General features: G+C 37.8%; 1 protein-coding gene across 1 annotated transcript in view; it reads right to left on the minus strand.

Annotated features, from left to right (window-relative positions):
• Positions 1–16424, minus strand: part of LOC306851599 (rho guanine nucleotide exchange factor TIAM1-like) — a gene marked incomplete at its 3' end in the record, with an annotated part of 61948 nt that overhangs the window by 22560 nt on the left and 22964 nt on the right. The window contains exons 7-16 of the mRNA XM_079387981.1: positions 14824–15048; positions 12929–13114; positions 9656–9802; positions 9337–9411; positions 6845–7015; positions 6335–6439; positions 5753–5834; positions 4618–4704; positions 2785–2997; positions 2370–2470 (exon numbers count right to left, since the gene is read on the minus strand). Of these exons, the coding sequence (XP_079244107.1) occupies positions 2370–2470; positions 2785–2997; positions 4618–4704; positions 5753–5834; positions 6335–6439; positions 6845–7015; positions 9337–9411; positions 9656–9802; positions 12929–13114; positions 14824–15048 (1392 nt within the window). The remainder of the gene's footprint in view (positions 1–2369; positions 2471–2784; positions 2998–4617; positions 4705–5752; positions 5835–6334; positions 6440–6844; positions 7016–9336; positions 9412–9655; positions 9803–12928; positions 13115–14823; positions 15049–16424) is intronic.

A 16424-nucleotide genomic window follows, 5' to 3' on the forward strand; every position in this document is an offset into this window, starting at 1 on the left:
TATTCAACCTTGTACTTAGTTCAGGCTGTTTTCTGGAGCCAAGGACTTATTACCCCTATTCACAAGAGTGGAGACAAATTGGACCCTAATAATTTCAGAGGCATTTGTGTGAGCAGTAATCTGGGGAAGTTATTTAGCAGTATTTTAAACAATAGAATTGTAAACTTCCTTAACGAACGCAGTGTCCTGAGTCCTAGTCAGATTGGCTTTCTTCCTAATTATAGAACTACTGACCACATTTACACCCTACACACCCTAATCAATAAACACGTAAAACAGACTAAACACGGACAAATATTTGCATGCTTTATCGATTTAAAAAAAGCATTTGATTCTGTTTGGCAAGACGGATTATATTACAAACTTTTACAAAGTGGTGTAGGGGGTAAAATTTATGACATTATTAAATCAATGTATTCAAGCAACAAATGTGCAATACGAATTGACAACAAAAATACAGAATTCTTCACCCAGAAGAGAGGAGTGCGGCAGGGCTGTACCCTGAGTCCAACACTGTTCAACATCGACATTAATGAATTAGCGGTGCAGTTGGGACAGTCTACAGCCCCTGGACTCACTCTACAAGACAAAAATATCAAGCTTTTGCTGTACACAGATGATCTAGTGCTGCTGTCATCTACCCCACAGGGACTACAGAAGCACCTAGACCTGCTGGAGAACTACTGCCAGAACTGGGCCCTGGCAGTAAACCTCAAAAAGACCAACATTATGGTCTTTCAGAAAAAGCCCAGATGTCAGGAACACAGATACCAGTTCAGTCTAGGCAGCACCGCTGTACACACGATGCAGTACACTTACCTCGGCCTGATCATCACTGCATCGGGGAGTTTCAGTATGGCAGTGAATGCTCTCAAAGATAAAGCTCGAAGAGCTCTATACGCAATTAAGAAAAAATTCCAAAATATTGAAATACAGCTTCCAATTTGGTGTCAAATGTTTGATAGTGTAATTCAGACCATAGCGCTGTATGGAAGTGAGGTTTGGCGTCCACTCAGTGATCAGAGCTACACTAGATGGGACACACATCCAACAGAAGCCCTACACACAGAATTCTGCAAAATGATTCTAAAATCACCCAATAATGCATGTAGGGCAGAATTAGGCCGTTTCCCATTGATTATAAATATACAAAAAAGATCGCTCAAATTCCGGATGCATCTTAAATCAAGTCCCACAGAATCGCTACATTTTAAAGCACTACAAACCTAAGAACTGAACACCGAATAGAGTCCACTCAGTCAGCTGGTTCTGAGACTTACTAACCTGACTAACTCTACTAACACTAACCAGTCTCAGACCAGCACTGCTTCTCACCCAAACATCAAAATAAATCAAATTATCAAACAATCTAAAAATATATATCTGGAACAATGGGATCAAGAAACCGAAACACAAAGTAAATTACAACTCTATTGAACTATAAAATTAAAATATGAATTAGAAGAATATCTCCAGAGTGCCAAAGACACAAAGCAGAGACAGATCCTGACCAAGTACAGGCTCAGTGAGCACAGACTAGCCATCGAGACCGGCAGACACAGAAAGAGCTGGTTACCCAGAGAGCAAAGAGTGTGTGTTCACTGTGAGACAGGAGAGATCGAGACAGAGACACACTTCCTACTTCACTGGTACCAATTTAAATCAATCAGAGACATATACATCAACAAATTCACAAACATCATAAAGAACTTTACAGCCATGACTGAAGAGGAACAAATAAAGATAATACTAGGAGAGGGACAGACAGCAGCGAGATAGATAGATAGATAGATAGATAGATAGATAGATAGATAGATAGATAGATAGATAGATAGATAGATAGATAGATAGATAGATAGATAGATAGATAGATAGATAGATAGATAGATAGATACAGACAGATGGATAGATGGAAGGATAGACAGACGAACAGATAAATAAATAGTTAGAAAGACAGATGGATAGATATGCAGATAGTTATACAGAGGGATGATAGATAGACAGATGGATGGATGGATAGATAGACAGATAGATATATAGATAGATACATAGACAGACAGACAGAAAGATAAAACAATTAACAGACAGACAGGGTCAAATTTATCAGTGTGGCACGACAAATTACAGAAAGCGACTGAACTGTAAGCATCCCTCCGTTTAAAAACAGCACAGATGACAGATGGTGAAGCGTCTCTGCAGTGTGATTCTTCTCGCTCAGAGTTCAGAGTTTCGAAGGCCTGCAGTTCTAGATTTGGTGAGCGTGAACGAAACCCACGCACAGACAGGAAAAGTGTCCCGTCGTTACGGGTGGAGCCACACAAGAGTCAGGCTAATAACTTCAAAGAAAAACTTTGATCAGAGCTTTTTACCTTTCCATAGTCATCAAACTCAGCGAAGAGCTCAGAGTCGTCGTCTAAACTGTCTCCTGAAGTCTCCACAATCAGACCCACTCCATCATCAAGAATCTCCTCTGTGGAAACGCAATTCAGTTTATAGTTTTCAGATAACTGCACTGAACATTGCAGTTTCTGGATGATATATTATATATGCATTTCATTTCATATTTTGGCTATTTAATAATGTGTTCAGCTGTTAATAAGAGTGTAAAGAAACATTGTTAATCTAAAAACTCCCTTAGAAAGACAAAGCATGAACCCCTTGTTTATACTGTAGAAAATTGAGTGTTGCATTTCAGTTATTTTGAAGCATTATATCATCTCAAGACAAATCGAAACACAAAAACAGTCAAATAAATGGGTCAGCAGATCTCTGGCCTCCCCTCACCCTGACTCTGAGAGAAGATGTCCGTGTAGAGGTTGTCCACAGCATCCGAGCGTCTCGGTGGCAGGAAGCAGAGCTGCCGGCGGTCAACAGGGGGCAGCGTGTTGACAGTGAGAGAGAGAGAGACCTGAGCGAACGCCACCTTCATGTCAGCGAAGGTCAGAGTGCGGGCGTCCTTCCCATTCAGCTGCAGAATCTCATCTCCCGCATTCAGACCTGCAATCATTTCAATATGGTAATAGCTCGTGAATAATTAAGTCGTGGAATATTGCAATCATAGACTTCTTGAGATATGGAAAATGGATGAAATGGTTAAATGCATAGTGAACTTGCAAGGAATTAATAAAAACAAAAAACAAAAGAAGAATTTTTGAAGTTTAACAAAGGATATACAGTACAATATATATATATATATATATATATATATATATAAAACGAGTTTTTGGTCCTAAATACACCATGGCATAAAAAACGGACCCCTATTTAATTTCTTAAAACATGATTATGGTCTTATTTGCACAATTCATTAATGCAAAAATAAATAAGTTTATTAATTTTGTTTCTCCTCCTTGACCCATAATGAACACAATTAAAAACAAAAACTGCTAAATAATAAATACAAAAATAGAACTATTGAAAACTGAAATAAAATGAAAGCTAATATAAAATAAAATAAATATTAGATTAAAAACTTGAAGTTCAAAACATGCTAATACTAAACGCAGAAATGTTGCATTGGCAATAAACTGAAATAAAATAAGCTTAAATAAATAACTAAATTGAATAAGTTTAATTTCTAAAAATCCATTTTGATATGGAAAGCCCACATTTTACAATCCAATAAGACCGCAACATATAAAATTAAGTACTTTCCTACATTTTTTCTATTTAAATATTCCGTTTCAATTTGAAATATGTCATAAAAGTAATTCAATGTCCTGTCCTCACTGATGTGATGGCCAGCAGCAAAATAAATAGATGCAATAAAAAAAAAAAGAGATTGTCTCTAGCTTTTCCATTTGGCCCTTCAGCTTGCGGGTTTGACCCAGTTCTCTGGGCGATGTGAAATGTCAGCAATAAGCTAGTCAGGACCTGATCCTGCCACATTGATCACCCAGACATCACTCAGAGAGACGAGAGTCTTATTCGGCATGTTGACAGTGTCTGGATGTCAAGATAAGCTTGCTTTGATGGTCATTTAAAGGGGCCATATTCTATATTTTGCCCTGAAATCCACTTATAGTATTAGCTAATGTCTAGTGAAGGAAGTAAGAGAAGTGCTGAATGTAAATATACTTCAAATTCATTCACTATTGTAAAATAGTTCAGTGCAACGTCTTGTTGTTTATGTAGAGTGTTTTAATCTCCATGTTAGAATTAAACGGGCCATTTCTGCTACTGTACCTTTAAGGTTTCTGTGTGCAAAATGCCTGTAAATGCTTTAAAAAATCTTCAAAAACGAGCAAGGAAAATCCTGTTTTGCGTGATACGTTCCGTTTAATGCATCACATTCCTCATGCAGGTGCGTTACAAGTACAGCACATCAGTGAATCCGACTTTAATCGCCTCTCTGATTCCTTCTATCGTTTGTCATTATTCAGAGTTTAGAGGGGTTGAGAATAAATCTGCAATCTTTGGCTCTCAGAAACCCCACAGAGCTGACAACATGTTACATAAAACCAGGAGCACAGCGCAGATATCATAGCAATTACTTATACAGCTTGATTCCTAAGCAGATGCTCAACAGACAGAGAGACAGAAAGAAAAGAACAAACCAAGAGACAAGGGTGAAAAGACAAAGAGAATGTAATTAGGAGGTGAAACGAGCTAATGAACCTTTAGCGAACGCTAATCCTCCAGCTCTCACGTCAGTGATATAGAGCTGCTGAACGCTGTCCTCCTCCACCACTGAAATGGAAAAACCTGCAAGAGACAAAGATGAAGTGATAGACGTCATAATCAAGTATAATCATGAAGCAAACATCATAGGGTTTGAACATGCAACCTTTCATTTGCAAGGTCAGATTTTTAAAAGGATATATTTTATTTTTGACCTCATTTACTCTCCATCATGTCATTACAAACACATTTGAATTCTTTGTTCTTCCATGGACTATAAAATTAATTATTGTACAATGATTTATTTTTCCCAGCACTGTCCCTTTAATTACTACCACCATATATAGACAAATTAGCTTAATATCTTCAGGATTTCCCATGCAGTAATAAATAAAACTGAATACAAAAATGCAAAAAATAAATAAACAATAATGCAATAAATAAATAAATAATTGAATAAAAGTAACAAATATAATATTCTACGATTGCTGTTATTATTAACTAAAAGTATTACAAATTATTTTCAGTAATTGAAATAACATAAAAATTAAAATAAATTGAAATAAAAATAAATATTAAATGAAAAATAAAAAAAAAAACTTAATTGTTTTATTTTGCCTAGTTGAAGTTTAGTTGAAGTACTAAAATCACTAAAACTGAAATATAAAATGACAAAATAACTAAAACGTAAACTAAAATTAATGTGAAAATTGAAAAATAAAAGCTAATTCAAATCATTAATGCTATAATACTAGAATAACATTGCTACGAATTATATTGACATTTTGTGATGTGGATATAGAATCACAGTAAAAGCAACCGTTTTAAATAATTTAATTTAATATATTCTGTCAACTCATATTCTGAGTCCAAAAACATGCAGTTTACTGAGATAAATCTAGTAGGATTCAGCTGGTCATGTGATCTCATCATGTCGTCCCCCCAAGAGATGACCATAAAACACACTCGCATTTATTTATTTATGCTTTTTATTGAAAAAAATTATTTCAAAGCTACTGGGAACACTTGTCTTTCCATTACTTTTCCAGGTACCGTTGTTAAATTCCCAGTATAAATAGGTGGATGTAAACCAGACATGATTTGATGAACATAACACATTTTTGGCTCTCACCGTAGCCGATCATGCAGGACTCATCCCGATCAAACTGAATGACCTTCCTGATCTTACAGCAGAGCTCGATTTCCTTATACAGCTGAGAAGAAGTGCACAGGACATTATTCATTAATATTCCACGACTGAACACAACTTTGATATTCCACATTCAAACAGCATAAACAACACGCATGGGACGGCACAAAAGGGTGAAAGTGACAGAACACAGATCACATTTCACAGGAGGAGAACTTTATGTTTCCGCTTGATCGATTGTGTCTGACCTGGACACTCAAAACATAATAAATGAAGACGCTGAGCAGAAGTTAAAGGATGATAGATGTAGAGAAGTGAAGCTTCGAAAGAATGGAGCAATTCCATAGCTTCCATAGGTCATTTTTTAGGAGAGATGGAGGGAAACGGGATGAGCAAAACATCTCCTTTTGTGTTCCACAGAAAAAATGAAGAGTTTGTTATTAAAGCGTGAAGGAGAGAGGAAGAGAAAGGGTGTTTGGATGAAGTGTGATGTCCCAGCAGCATGAAAGTAATGAGAGAGCATCTAAGCAGCGGGTGGGAGAGCGAGTTTAACTCCAAACCTACCAGATCGTAAATATCCTCCTCCGGATTGGGGATATAAAACTGCACTTGGTTCTCAATGAGGAACTTAAGCCGCACGTAGTGTTTAGTGAGGTCCAGTTGGTGAGCCTGGAGAGAGACCAGGAGAGATGAAAGCAGACACACATTTAATGGATGAAGAGCGATGCCAAGACATGTTACTGGGCTGTATCTTCTTCTCAGTGGGCCAGATGGACAAGAATCACACGCTAAAAGGCCCAAATGCTCATATCAGAGAGGATGCAGCACATTTTCATTCGGCATGCAGCAAGAGGAAAGCGAATACATTTCTTTATATAGGGTAGACACATGCTTGAGACTTTAAAAGCCCTCTGAGGAACGCTTTGAGTAACACAGCATCTGAGTTTACTACACCAGTGACCTTCAATCCCACAAAGCAACTCTGAAGCGACTCTGTGAATGTGAAAACCTGGCATCAGAAGAGAACGATGAATGTTTCGTGCACTAGAAAGATCTTGGGTATGTTGGCGTTACCTTGCAGATCGTTTCCAGCATGTCGAGGGCCGACTCTCCGGGTTGGATGATGGCTAACACAGGCTGGTCGTTTGGCAGCAGCACCCATGATGGAGTGAGGTGGTCTCTGGACCAGATGTCATGATCTGTGCTGGGTCTTGGCAGACCTTTCACTGGGGTCTTGGTGTCTTTCTGTAGTGTGATAAATGAAAAGCACGGTGAAGCCGCAGCTGTGAACGAGGCCTTTAGAGATGCTATTAATCATGTGAAATGATGATCATCCTCATCTCATCATTTCTAAGAACTCACCCTCAACTCATCTGAGGTGCACTGTGTGCTAATAGCATAAAATGAGATATAATTGAAATATCATACTAGCATACTACAATACTTCTTATTTTGTGCATATTATGCACATTTTCTGTATGCATAAAACACATTTTTATACATCTAACAATATGTACAGTACACAACTATAGCATATTGTTCTGTGGACCGTTTCCCACTTGATGTTCAAATTACATTGTGATCATTGAACTATAAGTAACATTACAATTTGATTTTTAAAGGTCCCATGACATGCTGTTTTTTGGATGCTTTTATATAGGCCTAAGTGGTCCCTAGTACTGTATCTGAAGTCTCATTCCCGAAATTCAGCCTTGGTTCAGAATTTCAGCCACTACGAGCCAGTCCCAAAATGAGCTTTCCTTAGGACGAGCCATTTCTGTGTCTGTAGCTTTAAATGCTAATGAGGAGGAGAGAGGCGGGGCAAGGTGGAGGGTGGGTGTGTGTCCTGCAGCTTGCGCCACGGTACCATGTGCTAATGTTGACAGTGGATGTATCGCAATGGCTCGTAGACACGCAGTCCTTCAAGCTTTTCAGTTTGACCCAGAATCTGATCCGGATGGAAAAGCACCAGATGAAGAAGTTGCAACTCAGCGGCTACAGCAGGACGTCTCCGAATGGTTAGTTTAAAATATTGTGTCTGGATACGGCCAGTGTTTCCCACACATAGACTTTACCTTGGTGGACCGCAACAATATCCACCGCCCGCTGACATCAGCTCCCGCGTCTCACACACACAAGCGCGACTTTAGCACAATATTTAGTAACTTCCAGACCCTTTAGGCGGCTTTTTCCCCATAACGGGTACATACTAACAAACCTAGCGACTTCGCTCGTTTGCAAGCCATGATGTCTCTCTAGAAAAAAAAAAAATTTCGCTCGCCTCGCACGGTCGTAGCTCATTTTCTCATGGGCGGGCAAAGCAGAGAAAGGGGAGGTAACCTTTCACTGTATGACGACATAAGGGGAAGATTCCAGATCGGGTCATCTGAGCTTTCATTTTCTCAAAGTCGAAGCAGGATACCCAGGGCTCGGTTTACACCTATCGCCATTTCTAGCCATAGGCAGGCTAGGGGAACTCATATTAATGTTAAAAAACCTCATAAAGTGATATTTTCATGCCATGGGACCTTTAAACATTTGAATGGACTGCTAAAAGTTACACTTTTACAAAACTTTGATCAGTAAGATTGGGTCAATAAGATTTGTATGTATTATTTTTTTTTAAAGAAATTAATACTTTTATTAACCAAGGATGCATTAAATTGATCAAAAGTGGCAGTAAAGATGTTTAGAATGTTAAAAATGATATTTCAAATAAATGCTGACCTTTTGAACCTTTTCAAAGAATCCTGAAAAAATGCATCAGTCGTCGTGACGTATTGTCAAGTATGGTGACCCATACTCGAAATTGGTGCTCTGCGTTTAACCCATCCAAGTGCACACACACAGCAGTGAGTAGTGAACAAATGCACCATTTGTTTAACCATCATGGTTTAAACAAAAATATTAACATTGATAATAATAAGAAATGTTTGTTGAGCAGCAAATCAGTATATTAGAATGATTTCTGAAGAATCATGTGACACTGAAAACTGGAGTAATGATGCTGAAAATTCAGCTTTGATCACAGCAATAAATTACATTTTACAATTTATTTAAATAGAAAACTGTTCTAAATAGAAAATTGAAATAATATTTCACAATATTACTGTACTTTTGATAAAATAAATGCAGCCTTCATGAGCAGAAAAGACTTCTCAGAAACATTCAATCTTACTGACCCAAAACTTCTAAACATCTGAACACAGCCATTAAACATGGATGATAATAATGCACTGTAATCTCAACTACCATTCCACCATCTTTCTTTCTCTACTTATGATTGAGTGAGTGAATCAGAACATCGACACTTTTATCTGCGCCCCAGGTCAGTGGATTATAGCACAACCATCTCTACCGTTCCTACACCACGAATGCCCACACCTCCGCCAACGCCAGTGATAAATATACGCCCACATCTCTGCCAACCCACTCCAGAGATCCATCCCAGAGCGCATCTCTCTGAACACGGCAGCTTTAATTTGGTGCAGTGGTCTCGTATAGTATTTTGTGTGTTTTTGCCACTTTTATAGATAGTGTAGTATTGAAAGATGCATGTTTCTTACCGTCGTCTCACTAGAAGAACCCTCAAACATGCCTTCTAGAGGACTTTTAACTGGATCATCCCCTTCTGCAAAAACCTGTTTGAAAATAACATCCAACATTCAGCAGTCACCCACCAAAACACGAAAACCAACTGTATGTGTTATATGTAGTATGCATTTCATCTGCTTGTTGAAAAAAGTGCTGAAGCAGCGTGCAAATTAATGTGCATTTTATTTTTTTAAGCAGAGCCAGTTGATCTCTGCATATGCATGTTTATGTGTTCTGGAAGAAAACACTAAGTGTGAATTAGGTGTGTGTGTGTGCGCGTGTGTAGTTTACCTGGTTAATGCTGGGATGACCTTTACTCTTTCTCTTGGAGTGGGTGTCCAGACCCCATAGTGAGGAGAAGCGACTTTTGCGTTTGCTGGTGGAGCGCGACATCGCCTGTGTCCGACGCCTCACGCCGCTCTCAGTGCGAGCCGCCACCTACAGACACAAAACAGCTGCATGAGGTACAGGGACAACATTCATACTGTGTGTCTCAGGAATCAAACTGACTAGACGGCTCCTAGCAGGAGTCTGAGATATGAACACAGCTGCTCTGTGAAACTCGTTCTCATTGATTCGCTCACACTGATGTTCAGTCGTCAGCTTCATTCGCAAGTTGTTCAAGAATCTGGGTATAAATGGGTCATTAGTTGGTCTAAATGGGTCATTAGGTGATCTAAATGGGTCATTAGCTGCTGGTCAAAACTGGTCATTAGCTAGTCTAAACTGGTCATTAGCTGCTGGTCAAATAGGTCATTAGCTGGTCTAAATCATTCATTAGCTACTCTAAATGGGTCAGTAGCTAGTATAACAGGTCATAAGCAGTTCTAAATTGGTCATTAGCTAGTCTAAACTAGTCAAAAGCTGGTCTAAACAGGTCTTTAGCTGGTTTAAACTGGCCATGAGCTGGTCTAAATGGTTTACTAGCTAGTCTAAATTGGTCATGATCTGGTCTAAATTGGTCATAAGCTGTTCTAAATGGGATATTAGCTGCTCACAATAGGTCATGAGCCATTTTAAATAGGTCATTAGCTTGACTAAACTGGTCAAGAGCTGGCCTAAACTGGTCATTAGCTAGTCTAAACTGGTAAAGAGCTGGTCTAACTTGTAATTAGCTAGTCTAAACTGGCCGTGAGCTGGTCTAAATGGTTCATTAGCCAGTCTCAATTGGTCGTTAACTGGTTTAAGATGGTCATTAGCTGGTCTAAGCAGCTTAAGAAGTGGTTTAAATAGATCATGACCTGGGCTAAATTGGTCTTTAGCTTGTCTAAACTGGTCATTAGCTAATGTAAACTTCTCATTAGCTGGTCTAAACTGGTCGTTATCTAGTCCAAACTGTTCATTGGCTGGTCTAAATGCATCCTTATCTGGTCTGAACTAGTCAGAACAAACTAGTTGTAAGCTAGATTAAACTGGTCATGAGTTGGTCTACAATGTTCAAAAGCTACAATGTTCCAAAATACAGCTGATTTTTAGTAGGAAAGCCATCGTCCTGATCGGATCTGCTTGAGATTTGTTCCCTCAGCAAACACAAAGCTCACAAATGCTGATTGTTATTAATGGTGACTGTGTAATCATTGTGTTTTCTGGAGTTCTCCTGCATTTAAATCACTAACAAAATAAGAAAGAAGTATGTGCGTTTGCTGAATACAAACAGCCCTGAAAAGACAAATACCCATCATACCTTTTTCAGTATTTTTCAAAGTTTCTCCATAAACTGCATTCAGTCAGTCTACAATTGTTCTTGCTCTTATATTCTCAAAAGAAATGTCAGAGGACGGATTTCATCCATCACCATTCTTTCATTCTTTTTCAGCAAAAACACACTTTCCCTACCAAAATCGAGTCCGCTGGTGGGACATCACCTTTAGAAATAAATAAACACACATATTCATTCATAAATAAGCAGCAAACACACAAAAACAACTTGCTTCCTGTGGTCACTCGGGTCCGGATGAATTTTAAAGGTTAGTGAAGTGTTTGGCAAGTTCTTTTCAGTGTCATTCAAAAATTATACACGCTCGCTGTGTTGAACGCGCTGTGGCATTTCTGGGTCTCCTGATGGAGAAAAGCACTCCGGCTGCATCAAAAACCCTCTCCACTGCTCTGAAACAAGCTATTATTCGTCAAGAACAGCACACGGGCCAACAGCACTTCATTTGGACTCAACACTTATCCTCCCTCTCCATCCTCTCAGAATGTGAATGCTTAAAGGGACCATCCCCACCCCCTCCACCCCAAAAAATCATCCAAGCTGCAAAGACAAAAATAAAATCTCCCTGTATCCCAGTGTCCTCTAGCTCCTGCATAGAACGCCAAAGCTGGAGGCGAATCTGAGGATGGATGGTATTGATCAGCCGGAGCCGTGGCCCACATCCAAGAGAAAATACACCGGCCAACCCTTCAACTACTGTTTCTTTTTATGCCAAAATCCATTACCCACGTACACCAACACTGACGGGTGGGAAGGAAGCAGGTTAATACATGCATTTTGGGTAAAAATAGAGCGATACTGATGCTCTAGATGTGGGTTTCTAAGCCATGCTTCTGTTTGAAATACACTAGATACCAAATGTTTAAAAACTTGTCAGTCAAAGTAAGTTCCCTTTAAGCTACCAGAGAGCTGTTGTCTATGTCTACTTGAAAGGAGAAAGATTGAAATCTTTAAAACTGTTGTATTATTATAATTCACTAAATTCTGACAACAATGACCATAACTTTTTCTTTTGCTCAAATCATGCAAATCATTTTCACTTTCATCATCAGTACAATTTCACTTAATACATTTAATACATTTCAATGTTCAATTTCAAAGTAAAAATTCTATATTTATTCATATTATAAATTGTATATATATTTAATCATCTTTTATAAATATACTGTGCGTGTGTGTGTGTGTGTGTGTATATACAAACAAAAACACACACACACACACACACACACACATACATATATACAGTATATATATGACCCTGGAGCACAAAACCAGTCTGAAGTCGCTGGGGTATATTTGTAGCAATAGCCAAAAAAACATTGCATGGGTCAAAATATGCATTTTTCTTTTATGCCTAAAAATAATTAAGATATTATGTAAAGATCATGTTCCATGAAGATATTTAGTAAATATATCAAAACGTAATTTTTGATTGGTAATATGCATTGCTAAGAAATTCATTTGGACAATTTTAAAGGCGATTTTCTCAATATTTTGATTTTTTTGCACCCTCAGATTCCAGATTTTCAAATAGTTGTATCTCAGCCAAATATTGTCCTATCATAACAAACCATACATCAAAGCTAATTTGTTCAGCTTTCAGATGATGTATAAATCTCAATTTCGAAAAATTGACACTTAAGACTGGTTTTGTGGTCCAGGGTCACATATAATAAATATGTAGTATAATAAATATATATACAATAACTACAATATATATATATATATATATATATATATATATATATATATATATATATATATATATATATATATATCACACACACACGCATACAAAAGACAAGAAATAAAATGATGGAATAAATTATGGAAAACTGAGAGATAATCACCAGTGCATGGAAAGAAGAGACTGAAAAAATGCCCAGTCGGCCCATGGCCAGTTTGGTGGGACGGGAGGCGAAGGCCAGCAGGCGTTTGGGGTTGGGAAGCTCGCCGCCCTGCAGGCTGGACAGGTAACAGCGGAAGCGGAACAGATCCATGTGGAACTGCTCTAAATTCTGCTCCCACAGGAAAATCTGAGGAAAAGAAGAGAAAAAATTATTGGTTAGAACATGGTTTACAGCAGGCCAGCGGCATGTGAGAGTTGTCAAAATGATCATTTAATTCTCTCGAAAACAAGGTCAAAACATTACATTTAGCCTTAAAGGACCATCTCTAGATATCTAGAAGCTTCCGTGCCTTGTGTTTAGTCTGGTTTGATCTAATGAAATGGTGTTTGGAGGGCAGTGGAGTGGGTTTATACACCACGGCGTCTCCTCCCAGCCACTCTGGGATGGATGTTTTTTTGGAAGACGCGGCGGAGGGGGCAGCGGTCCAGACAACACACAAAGTAGCAAACAACAGCGCCACACATTCCACTGGCAGCGAGGTCTGGGACTCCCTAAGAACTCGACCCTGCTGCCATTCACCAGGGCACAATGCGTAACCCGACGCTGCCAAAATTAAAAACCCACACAAACACACAGGCACCCGCTAACCCTCCTCCTGATGGGCCACAGGCCATTCTGAGCTCCGCTTCTTGCGTAAACATCCATTGAGTGGAACGTGAACTTTTGCAGCAAGTGTGTGGAGTGAATCAATGTTCTGTCAACATTATGACAGCATCAGAATTACCGTGATGAAAATCTGCAGTAATACAGTGGATAACGAGGATGCTAGTGCCGTAACGCTCTACGATATTGATACAATAATTATGGAAAACAAAACAGCACTGACAGACTCTTCAAAAGCTATGCAAAACGAACACTTTTTGTCCTAACCAGATGCAAGCAACATTTAGTCCCTCACTTGTTTCTCTTTTCATCATGTTGTGCTGGGAAGATGTGCATTTGTCCAAAATAAATTATTGTATATTACAAACACATTGTATAGTTTGTATATTGTATAATACAAACATATTATTGTATATTAAAGGTGCACTCATTTTTTGTTTAAAAGTTAGGGGTCATTTGAAAGAAATTACTTATTTTTTTCAGCAAAGACGTATTCTATTGATCAAAAGTGACTGTAAATACATGTATAACGTTTTATATAGATTTACATTTCAAAATAAATTCTATTATTATATAAGAATAAATAAATGAATACATTTATATGAGTAAATATATAAAACTTTCTATTTGTCAAAGAATTCTGAAAAACAAAATGATCACGGTTTCCACAAAACTATGAAGAAGCACAAGCATTTTCATCATAGGTAATAATCAGAAATATTTGTTGAGCAGCAAATCAGTATATTAGCATGATTTCTGAAGGATCATGTGACACTGAAGACTGGAGTAATGATGCTGAAAATTCAGCTTTGATCACAGAAATAAATTACATTTTAAAATATAAATCACATAGAAAACAGTTGTTTTAAGTTGTAATAATATCTCACGATTTTGCTGATTTTACTTACTTATTTTTATCAAATAAGTGAGACTACTTTCAAAAACATCAAGAAATATTTTTGTTGACATTTTATTCTTAAACATCTGCTTTTATTGTAATTTTAAACAGATTTAAATTTTTTTATTATATTGTATTTTATTAATATTTTTATTTTATATTCTAATATATATTTTTATATTTTATTATACAACAAAAATCACCTCCACATCAAATATGTTGTGCCTAGATGTGATTTTGCTGCTTGGTTATACTTTCTGTGGATGTTTTGATGCTAAACATGTTGGATTGTGGGTAATTCAGGCCTAAACATGGTAAATAACCAATCACTAGCCTGCTCCAGAATGGTCTTCCTCTTCTTGGCGTCGGTGACAGCGGAGAGCTGCATATCTCCCATTTTCTTCATCTTCTCATCCATGTCGATCTTCTGCTCCAGCTTTCGGATCTCGGCCCGCAGCAGACGCACAGTGTCTTCACGGTGGTGTTGTCGAGCAACGGCTGCGGCGCAGGCTGAGTGAATGGCCGTGATCCAGTTCTCAAGCTCAGTTTGGCTGCAGGTCTACAGAAAGAGGTCAAGGGTCAAAGGGTTAAATAGCATATTAACAAATTACTCTACCCTTTCTGGAAGTATATAGTATGTATACTATGCACGATGAGCAAATATTCTATATGCATGAACTATCTGGTATTTCAGCTGGTATAACATGGCATCCCACAATGCTATGAACTCGATTTGACTTTTTTATTCTCAGATTGACAAATAACTAGGGAGACCATATGTCCTCTTTTTTCTGGACATGTCCTGTCTGGGATTTCTAAATTGCCTAAAATGTCTTGTTTTTGGCTTTGTTTCCAATTGTTTTCATACTTGCTGATGGTAATGACTGAAAACTAATTTGACCAATAGCATGCAGGCATTGACATTATTGACCAACAGTTGCGTACAAAGAGGTGGGATCTATAGAAAACAGTCAAAGCAATTAAATGTATGAGGACTGTAGAGAAACAGTCAATCGGAAAACAACAGGATATTTTAGGCAACTTAGAAATGGATGCCAGGACATGTCCAGGAAAAAGAGGACATATGATCACCCTAAAATAAAGTTATAAGTAACTACAGCTGTGAGTTTTGACTTTCTGTTCCGCTTAAAGGTAGCAAAGTAAACATTTTTATGATTAATAAACAGAGGTGGGGGACTCGAGTCAAGTTGCAAATTTAAGGACTTGTGACTTGCTTAAGGCAGACCTTAAATGCACAGCTGTCAGTTTAGTTCTAATTAAGATAAAATCAAAGAAATCGATAAGTTACAGGGGAAGATACATAAACATTAACAGCAATATGCTTCTTGTTTTGAGTCATGATGACAATAGTTTTCAAGAACAATGTAGGCAATCATGCAAAGTGAAAGAAACAGTCCAAATAGGGTGTCTATATCCGATGAAAATTTTGGGTCCATTTTATTTCTGATATAAGGGGTGATTTGTAGTCAGCATATTATTTTAAACTGAATAGCATGTTTTGTTGCACACTGAAATTCTTTAGCGTGCTCCCAGACTGAATTCCAGTCTTCGCTGGCGATATTTAGTGCAAAATAATTTTCAAACATCTGTTAAATATTATCTGTGTCTCCTAGGATGGTCAAACTCAATATAACATAAATATGAGATACATATTTTTATCGATATTTTCTCAATTACAGACTTATCAGTATACAAAGTAGTATTTTGCCTATTTTAAAATTTTTATATTTAAAACAGTATTATTTGAAATGTATAATTAAAAAAGTTATTGTCATGTGGCAAAAATATATTTGTTCCTGTTTGTGACTCGACTTGACTTGAGGTGAGCCACTGACTCGACTTGACTTGCTTGATTAGTTTGTACTGTGACTTGAGACTTGAACATGTGTGACTAGCCCCCACCTCTCTTAATAA

Source organism: Barbus barbus, assembly GCF_936440315.1.
Source record: "Barbus barbus genome assembly, chromosome: 31".
Taxonomy (NCBI): domain Eukaryota; kingdom Metazoa; phylum Chordata; class Actinopteri; order Cypriniformes; family Cyprinidae; genus Barbus; species Barbus barbus.